Below are 10586 nucleotides of genomic sequence, written 5' to 3' on the forward strand. Positions count from 1 at the left end.
ATGCTTTTTAATTTTTTTTTTCATTTGAGGTTCTTGTTGAAAATGTTTTGATATTACTAACCATTCAGAATCTTCTTTAGAAGTAAATAGTTATAAATTATGTATATACCTTAAAATAGAGACAACACTTAAATTTCCTAGGTCTTACATTTTTAGCCAGTAACTGAAATTGAAACTTTCATAAGAAGAATTATTTTCTCATGACAGAAACCCTAGTAAAAAGGAAAATTACACTTAAGTTTCTGAAATTAAAACACAACCAGAAGAATAACTGAATAATTATTCTTTACTGCCATGTTAGTCAATCAATAGCCTGGATGAATAGGTAGATGGATAGATACACGGAAAGCTGTCTGTACTGTATCTTGAATATCAGCATAGTACTCTTTTCTAATCTTTGTGCTCTCCACGTTCTGCCTCTCTCTCTGTCTCTAAAAATGGATTTTGCATGCCTTTTTTCATCATACACCATGGGTGTATATGTATCTCACTCTGCTCTGCAAAAGGTTAACATGAACAAACTTGAAACAGAGAAAACAAACCAGGAATTCCCAAGCTCTAAAAACCCCAACACACAAATTCAACCCTATTGACAAAATGGGAAGGGAGATCCTGCCAAATTAATAAGAAAGAGAAAGTGGGAAAAGAGACAACTTTTTACTGGGCCTCCCCTGCCTTCTTTGGACATGAATAGGTTTTTACTCTTTAGCTTCTACATGGGCAATAGCAGTTAGGCAAGATTCATACATTATTTGAAATTGGACAAAAAGGATATAAGATGCTGGGAATGGTGGCTCACACCTGTAATCCTGGCACTTTGGGAGGCTGAGGCAGGCAGATCACTTGAGGTCAGGAGTTCGAGACCAGCTTGGCCAACATGGTAAAACCTGGTCTCTAAAACTAAAAACATAAAAGTTAACTAGGCATGCCTGTAATCCTAGCTAGCTGGGAGGCTGAGGCAGGAGAATAACTTGAACCCAGAGATGGAGGATGCAGTGAGCCAAGATGCTACCACTGTACTGGGTGACAGAGCAAGACTCTGTCTCAAGAAAAAGAGGATAAAGAGAATAAGAATTCCCTAGGATGCTGTGTATACAAGCTTTTAATATTGTTTCTATCAAAATTTAGAAGGAAACTGAAATTTAATTTTTTAAATAAATTGAATATGCAGTAAAAGAAAGAATATGCCAAATGTTTACTTGACTACACATTTCACATCTTCAGATAACATTCAGTAACTTTTTAATATCAACTTGAATATATTACATTTAAATATTTTGATTATTTGTAGACAGTCTTCCAGCAACATAATTAATTCCTTCCCTTCATCAAAAATCTGTAATGAATTATTCTTTCAACTAAAGATTTTCCTCAGCATGATAAGGCTATGTTTAAAATCTAAAAAACAAATGCCTGTCTACTTAATGCTTATTTTTTAAAGGAAGACAAAAAACAATCTTTTCTGAATAAAGTGTTTCAGAAAGGCATATAATACTTCAATATTATAGTAATTATTATAAAAGGATATAATTCATCTCAGCCCATCCTATTACACATGATTCCCCTAGAACAAACAAAATGTATCCTCCTGAGTTTAATTTCAAGTCTTTGAAAAGAATGCAGTCTTAAGAAATTAGAAAAGAATTTAAGCTCCAATTCATAAAACATCACTTTCCCCCATGGGACTAGTTGAAAATTACATATTAACAGCACTCCTTTAATTTAATATTCTAAAGAAACAGCATCTAAAAAAGAAGAAATAGTGAGCCAGAGGCCAGTCTGATGACAAATTACATTAAACAATATCATTATCCTTAGTCCTCATTGAGTGCTTTCCATTTTCCAGATGTTTAAAAGACACAAAATGAAAACTCTCAATTGCCTAAGAGGTAGACGATGAACTCATTTTCCAGACAGGAAACTGAGGCAGTGAGATGCTTTGCCAAAGAGTATAAAAATGGTCATCAGCAGAATGAAGATTAGAAGCAGAAACACTTGGTTACAGTTGTATACATTGCTGCTCAAAACACATCAATAGAATGACACAGACAATGTTGGTTCTTTCCTGCAACTTGTGTTCCATCATGCTGTATGACATGCAAAGCTGACCAAAGATGGAAACTATTTAAAGCTGATGGCACATCTATTCTCCAATGTCAAACCCATGAGAGCAACACGAGGAATGATTATTTACGGTGACATTATCAGACTCAGGAATGTAGTCTATGTTGAAATTACATAGAATGCATTTCAGTAAAAAGATCAAGACACGAAAAGCAAAATTACAGGACAGCTAATGCAAACAAAACTACAACTTCAATTCAATAGTTCTGTTGATATTCCCTAAAAAAGAGGTCTTTTAAAATGCAATTAAAAATAAATTATCAAACAACCGTATTTGAAATTTAGTGCATTTTGATGTCGAGTCAGCCTTCATCTGCACACCCTTAAATTAGGAGGGAATAAGCATAGAATAATTTTGCTGCATATTATATTGAAAACAACTTTCTAGAATACAAAAATATGTTATCTACTACAGATAATTTACCAAGCTTCTCAAATATATTAAACACACAAGAAAATTTGATTATTTCACCTAGCAGTGGTATTAGCCAAACAAGCACAGTGATCAGACTGGAGATACACTTGGTAGGAGATGCTCTGCAGGAGGTACAGGAAGATAAACAGCTGCATTGTTCTTTAGGCACATGAGAATTATGTCCATTGGTGCCACCACCACCAGTTATTTTGTGAGTAGCCAGTACATTAGGAACACACTAACATAGATGACACACAGGGTTATCCAGTTAATTCTTGTGATTGGTGGCCTGCAGTTACCTGTCACGTGGAGGATGACATTGGAAGTGAGAGTGCCGCTAGAGTTTCGGGCCTGAGCCACATAGAGGCCTGCATCTGCCTTGCATACCTTCCGAATGAACACCGAATGCCTTGTCTCCTTGTGTAAAACCTGCAAGTGCTCATCTGCAGACAGTTTCTGGCCCTTCTTGTACCTGAAGCAGAGAGGCAGTTTTTAAAGTCAGGATTGCTGTTTATTCACATCATTTCCACGTTCTAACTACAGTTGCTAATAGGTCCATTACCACTGCAATATTCTCTAGGATTAGTAGGAACCTTGTAGCCACAACGAATTCCAGTGGGGCTGTTTACCTTTTTTCTTTGGTAGACTGGAGTGCAGTAGCAGAATCAGATATCATTGCAGCCTCAAACTCCTGGGCTCAAGCAATCCTCCCACCTCAGCCTCTCAAGTAGCTGGGACTGCAGGCACCTACCACACACCATGTGCGGGCTAAGTTTCTTTTTTATTTTTTTAGAGACAGGATGTCTATGTTACTCAGGCCAGTCTTGAACTCCTGGCTTCAAGCAATCCGCCTGCCTCAGCCTCCTGAGTAGCTGGGATTATGGGCTGTTTATCTTTCAAGCAGAATTTGGTAACTGGTGGCAAGAAAATTGCTTTGACTGGCTCAGACAATGTTTTTGAAAAACTGAATTTTATGAAATCCCTTAAAAATTGGAATATTGCATATGAACATGCAGATATTCAGCTATGTCTAAAAAAAAACAAAAATAAAACAGACCATCGGGTCACACTAGGCCACCATTTGCTGATAGTAACAATTTCCTAGGGTGTGAAATGGCACCGTCATGTTGTCCAGCTTTATTCTTTTTGCCACTATGGAACAGCAGCTGTGACTCTTTAGAAATTGTAATGGAGTGAGACTTATCTACCCCCTCATAGACATACCACAATATCCACATGACAATACAGATGTGCTGTTTTAGAGGATTGTACTTAACATCACTGCCTGATGAAATAACATCATTTAATTTTTTTGAAGCAATTTTGTTAGAAGAAGAAAATGGCTTCTAATTATAAAAGGTATTTATGCAACTGGATTATGACTATTAATAACAAATTTCTAAAAGTTTCCTATGAACATGAGTGCTTAACTTCATGTTTTTATCAAGCAAATAATTTATTTTGTATATCTGAGATTCTTGTTTATTTATACCCACAATCTACCACTCATGAGCGATGACAAATCTGAATTATTTTCTGCCCCCATTGCCTAAGTAATAACTTTGCATTTTCCTGGGTGTCCTAAGAATGTATGATTCCCTGAAAGTTTGTCAGTTGATAATTTAGCACAGTTGTAGATCTGATGGCAAAACATTTGTTTACAACATTGCAATAGTTCTTTAACAATATGTGTGTTGCAGTGGTTCTTTAAACACATACATACTAACCAAATTATTAATATCTATCAGGTAGACAAAAACAAGAAACACGTCAGACAACTTGTTTCTTTGGCGTGAACTAAGATTTAATAATGAATTAAATATCTTTAAAATTCATAAATATGAAACTCCTGATTTGTAAAAAACATGCAATTATAAAGACCGTAAAACAAAAAGCGTAAGTGACTGCACTAACATTGCACAAGTGCGGTTTCTTTTCATAATGAGAGTAACCAAAGTTTTCCATAAGTTCATCAGATAACTGGTTCATATTTCAAGTACCATCAATGGGCATACACAATAATTGAAACTGATAATTTAATGTCTACTGAAACATTAGGATCAATAAATGCTATTTTATTTAATCTTAGTTTATAAGTATAAACTGGCTCTCACAGACTCGTAGCTTTGTCCTCAAATACATCTGCTTAAGGATGAGAATTTTCTAAATGTTTCAAAGTAACCCATATATTGAAAAAGAACTGCTTTTGTTATCAACAGTAAGCAATCCAAAACCTGTATTCTACAGTTTGCTTTTACTGAAACAAACAGGCTAAAAAATAATGATGTCTCCAGAGTGAAATCATATCGTTCACAGCTGTTATTATACTACCTTTCAAAAATGAGTTTATTGCCTGTCACCTGAAGCAACTGTGACAGAAATATTTTTGTTCCACCTCTCACATTGAAAAAATTTGTGAAAAGAAATCTTAGTAAAACAAAATGTTACGAAAATGGCATGTGTGACTTTATTGGAAAGAGGAAAAAGATGAAAGAGGTAAATGAGAGAAAAGGAAAAAACTCAAATTCTTATATTTTTCAGTTGCATAAAGGCAGTTAAAGCAAGCAAACATCATACTTATATGGAAATAGACAACAGAAAAGAATTTCAGCCCACAATCTTTAGAAATGTGGAATGTTAAGCACAGAAAAAGAAAAACAAGCACAACCAACCTACAGCGCTTTGGAAGCTTGTTAAATTTTCAGTACTTTATATGGTTATCCTTTTTTCTTAAAGGTGTTAACTATGCTGCTGCTAAAATGAGAGGGGTCTGATGTGAGATTAAATCATGCAGAGTTACAGTGTCCTAGAATATTAATCAACTAGCCCTAAACCTTAAAGTTAGTACCCAGAGAATGATTTTTGTCTGTGATTGAATTTGTACCCATTTACGGCTTGTCATTATAGGCTACCCACCATGTCAGTGTAGGCTCTGGAAATCCTGTCACTTCAACTTCCAAAGTCACTGGAGAACCTTCTATGACAGTTACATTAGACAGGAGTCTGGAGAAATTAGGTGCCTGGTCAGCTAGGCTGACCACGCTGCTCTTTGCTGATGTGCTTTTAATCTCTTCTTGAGGAACCGTTTGCCTCTGATAGCCCCTGCTGGTGCCTGATTGAAACCTGAGGCCCAAGAATGCATCAGGGGAAACATGCAGCCTATCTTGGGTTTTAGTGAAGTTACTATCAGCATGCATTTTCTCTCGAGTTTCTAGCAAACCGCCCTGAGCCTGAGGGTGCTGCTGTAAAGCTCTCTCATGCACTTCACTCATCATGCTCTCTGGATGTCCAGCACTGATTCTGTGCAAGGCAGTACTCTTTTCCAGGAATCCTTCAGAGGTTAGTGGGGGTTCAGCTTTGAATTGGAGGTACGACCTCTCAAAATGACTTGAAAATGTTTCTCTCTTATCATTGCATGCATCTGCAAATGCAACAGGTGGTGAAAGAACAGATTCCTGGGCATCCCCTGGGCTGCTGGTCCCAGCCTGCACCCCACAGCTGCGTATGTGAAGGCTGAGGGAAGATCTGGAAGGCTCTTCCACCTCCATGTCAGATGGTGCAAGGGGGGACTCAGGGCTTCCCGGGAGTGGAGGCAAGGAGATGTCATCAGGTGAGACACACTCATATTCTTCCCCTGAGAGCATGTCTTCAGGCAGGAGCAGGCCCTGGACACCACCCTCCTTGTCAGTGGACACCTTCAGGTCTTGTGGTTGCGGATCTTCCCCTGTTCCATCGATGGCCAAAAGATCTGCCACTTGCGCCTGCCCCTTGAAAAGAAAAAAGCCAAATCTTCCATATTCATTCGTTTTTCTTTTGCCAGTTTCAATTAGAGTATAAAACTCAACTTCAGAGAGACAACTTGAGAAAACCTACAGTGAGTTAAAACTTAGGGCGCTGGAGGAAGAATTACATATGGGAAACTATTTGTCTGTCTATCCTGAGCACCGTCCCACTTCTCATGACTAAGGAATTGCTAAAGACCTCAAGTCTCTGAGTAAAATGTGATAGACCTTGGGAACAGAAGAGACAAAGCCCTAGTTTCCATCTGTAGCGAAAGGCATTGAACTGGATCAACATCTTTCATACCATGATCTGAGAAGTCTCTTCAAACAGCAAAGTCAGCTTAGGTCTGGCTTGTCTACACTCCCTGTGAACACAAGGTTTCTGCACAAGCAAAGTCAGCTTAAGTCTGGTTTGTCTACACTCCCTGTGAACACAGTTTCTGACCATCAGACACTCCCTTGTTGAGTGATTCCTCGGACGCTCCCAGGATAATCTCTCTTCTCTCTCAAGAAAGCCATCCCTTTTCTAAAATAAATTGTAGTGAAATATACATAAAATTTACCACTTCAACCATATTTAAGTGTACAGTATGGTGGTATTAAGTGCATTCACATTGAGTGTAACTATCACTGCCATCCATCTCTAGAACTTTTTCCTTTTTCCAATTGAAACTCTGTATCCACTAAACAATAACCCCCCAATCTTCTATCTTCCTTCTGACTCAGCCTCTGGCAACCACCATTCCATTCTCTTGCTCTGCGCATTTGACCACTCTTATGTACTTCATATAGAGAAAGCTGTTTTTCATGACTAGTTTTGTTTTCTTACAGTCCTTTAGTTTATTCTTACATTGGAAAAATATTTATTGAGCACCTACTACTACATACTAGGTACCATGCTAGTATTAGAGGCATACTTTGGTGAATAAAAGTAGATACAGTCTCTGCAGTCGAAGAGAAATAGCCTAGTGGAAAAGGTAGATATTAATGGAACAATCAGATGTGATGGCCTTTCCCAAGAGAACACATGAAGGTACAATGGGAAAGCACCTGCCACTTGTCTCAGTGCTCCAATCAAAGTGTAATCCTGCTAGGAGCTGTGAGTAGCAGTACATCTTTCCCTGCTTCCACTGTCCTAGTCTAATCCACATCCATCTCTGGTTTAAGAAGAGGCTCAAATGTCCCTGTGACATAGACTCAAAAGAACATTGAAGGTGAAAAGTGATCTTATCTAGCCCCACCTGCTTGTTTTACATCTCCTTCCTGTACCTTTCCTTAGCATTTTGGGTACCTTCTTACTTATCATGTACTGTTTTTTGTCCTGTGTTAACTGATGCACATAGGAAAGTTATGTCTTGCCTTGCCTTTGAGTTCATTTTAACCCATAGTCTTACTCTTGATATACACTTTGTAAGTGATTTTTAAGAAAATAAGGGCTGGGCGTGGTGGCTCACACCTGTAATCCCAGCACTTTGGGAGGCTGAGGCAGGTGAATCACCTGAGGTCACGAGTTCAAGACTAGCCTGGCCAATATAGTAAAACCCTGTCTCTACTAAAAACACAAAAAAATTAGCTGGGTAGGCTAATTTTTAAAAAATTACTGGCGGCAGTTGCCTGTAATCCCAGCTACTTTGGGAGGCTGAGGCAGGAGAATTGCTTGAACCCAGGAGGTGGAGGTTGCAGTAAGCCGAGATTGTACCATTGCAGCACTCCAGCCTGGGTGATAAGGGCAAAACTCTGTCTCAAAATAAAAAACAAACAAACAAAAGAAATGTGTTTTCAGGATGAAGAGTAGAAGCAAAACAATGTTGCTTCTACTATGCCACAGAGATGACCTTTCCTCAGAGAAACATTAACCCAGCTTAGAGAAAGTGAGCCATTTAGTAAAAGTTTAAATTCTGAGTCTAAAATCCAGACGTTCTTAGAAGTTCTTCTCATTTAAAAAAATACTAAACTTACTAATTGCCCCTCCCTCATTTGGTTGTTGTGTCACAGCTTAGCTCAGTCTCTCTCTCTCTCTCTCTCTCTCTCTCTCTCTTTTCCTGAAAGCAGAATGCTTATTTTCCTCCTTGCAGGGACTTTGATCAACCACTTATTCAGTCTAAGAATCTCCTCTACAACATTCTGGCAGCCTCTATTTGAACAGTTTTTCTGAAAGGGTACTTTGAGAATGTATGCCTTAGTTGTGTTAAGAATATTTCCCATATGTGGCAAAGATTTGCCTTCCTGCAATTTCCTCCAATGGATCTGAATTCGCCTCCTGGACCTACGCAGGAAGTCCAGCTGCTCTCCAATTTTAACAGCTCTTTGACTGGAGAATTGGTCCTACAACCTGTCTAAGCCTCTTTCTTTGTGTCAGACATCCTCAGGTCTTCTTTTGCCTCAACTTTCAACATCTTGGTCACTTCTGGGAGGTCCCACTCCTACTGGGCCACAAGTTCCTTCATAGGAGAGCAGGGACATTTGTTGACTGGATGGCCTTTCAGGGACAATGACAACTCCTAAATGAGTTCTTCAGGTAACCTATGACTCTCCACAGAAGAATAATGTTTTACAATTGTCTGAAAATTTACAGCAAGCTTAGGAGAGAAACTTGAATAAAAATCCAGACCAGTCTCCCAACTCCTCGATCCCTGCTAGGGAGGAAATTATTTCCTGAGGGTTTGGAAGAAGGAACTGAGCATGCTCAGATCTGTCTCCATGGGGCCCTCTCTTTTGGATTTGCTTTTTGGAAAATGCAGGGATTCAGGTTGGCTCGAAGGCACAAAAAGCCCCTGGAGGTGAAGGCTGTGGTTGTCTAGATGTGCACCCAAGTGGACTGGGAGCACATTTAATCTATTTAAATCAGACCTGAAGTTTGGGGGAACCCACTAGAAAAGTTCAAGCCAACCAGCTTTAACTGGTTCCTGACTCCTGTATCTTACTTTCATCTGGTGCCAAACGCAGGAAAGGAATCCAAGGCTATCATTTTTTCACTTCTAACAATTCCTAAAATAGAAAAAATACTTTCCTCAGAAAATACTACTATCCAGTAATTTCTACTATCAATACGTGGGAGAAAGTTTTCTCAAATCTTTTTCTGGAACAATTTCAACTCCTCAATAAACATGTTTGTTTCTAGAGTTGTTTACTTTCCAGATGGTAAGTCATCAGTGGAATCATTATCTTCTTGACCTATACGATATGTTTTTATTAAGGTGATTGTATTAGTTTATTTTTAAAAATAAAAATCACATGGGACCATTGACTTATACTGAATTTGTAGTCAACTAAAATTTCCCAATTCCTCTATCCATTAATGCTACTGATGAAAATGTTGAACACAGCAGTGTTTAGAACAAAGTCAGATATCTCTGCAAGACAGATTGTCTCCAAAGTTGATGCTGATGAACTACTTAACACTCGAGTACAATTATAACTTGGTCAAACCCTCATTCAGTACACATTTCTCCACTTAAGAGAGCATCGTGAGTGTGGTTATCAAATGACATCTTGAAAACATAACAAATGATGCCTATGGCACTGACCTAGAATTACTTATTAAGTAATCATCTCAGGAAGCAAGATTAGGTGAGTTTAATGTATATGCAAGTGGTTTGCTGAGTAAATCTATTTAGCTCTTGGCACTTCTGCTTTTATTCTGAAATAAAAAATGAATGTATTAAATTATCACAGGTACCCCAAAACTATGTACATCTATTATGTATCATATAAAAACATTTAAAAATTTTAAAAATGCAAATAAGATTTCAGTTTTTAAGTCATTATGGAAATATTATTTTATTTTTATTTTCATTTTTGAAGTGGAGTTTTGTTCTTGTCGCCAAGGCTGGAGTGCAATGGTGCAATCTTGGCAACTGCGCCTCCCAGGTTCAAACGATTGTCCTGCCTCAGCCTCCTGAGTAGCTGGGATAACAGGAACCCACCATCAGGCCCGGCTATTTTTTGTATTTTTAGCAGAGATGTGGTTTCACCATGTTGGCCAGGCTGGTCTTAAACTCCTGACCTCAGGTGATCCACCTGCCTTGGCCTCCCAAAGCGCTGGGATTACAGGCATAAGTCACCTCACCCAGCCAGAAACATTTTAAAACTCACTGAGCTATATTTTCTAGATCTGTCTACTTTTCAACTATGAAAATAGTATCCAAACATTGACACATACTAATTATTTGTTAATATTTCTCTACCCAGGCCGGGCGCAGTGGCTCATGCCTGTAATCCCAGCACTTTGGGAGGCCGAGGCGGGTGGATCACGAGGTCAAGAG

The 10586-nt window shown here is 38.5% G+C and overlaps 1 protein-coding gene across 4 annotated transcripts in view; it reads right to left on the minus strand.

Moving 5' to 3' along the window:
- Nucleotides 1-1136: 1136 nt before the first annotated feature.
- The window catches only part of CCDC141 (coiled-coil domain containing 141), a 204814-nt gene continuing 195364 nt past the window's right edge, over nucleotides 1137-10586 (minus strand). For 3 of the 4 annotated variants that reach the window (XM_017532732.2, XM_017532728.2, XM_017532727.2), the window contains 2 exons: nucleotides 5456-6306; nucleotides 1137-3011 (listed from right to left, as the gene is read on the minus strand). In XM_017532732.2, coding sequence (XP_017388221.1) covers nucleotides 2744-3011; nucleotides 5456-6306 — 1119 coding nt within the window. In that variant the 3' untranslated portion in view covers nucleotides 1137-2743. The remainder of the gene's footprint in view (nucleotides 3012-5455; nucleotides 6307-10586) is intronic. The other variant, XM_017532729.2, reaches the window with a different exon arrangement.

The sequence above is a fragment of the Cebus imitator genome, unplaced genomic scaffold (assembly GCF_001604975.1).
Source record: "Cebus imitator isolate Cc_AM_T3 unplaced genomic scaffold, Cebus_imitator-1.0 Scaffold78, whole genome shotgun sequence".
NCBI classification, from domain to species: domain Eukaryota; kingdom Metazoa; phylum Chordata; class Mammalia; order Primates; family Cebidae; genus Cebus; species Cebus imitator.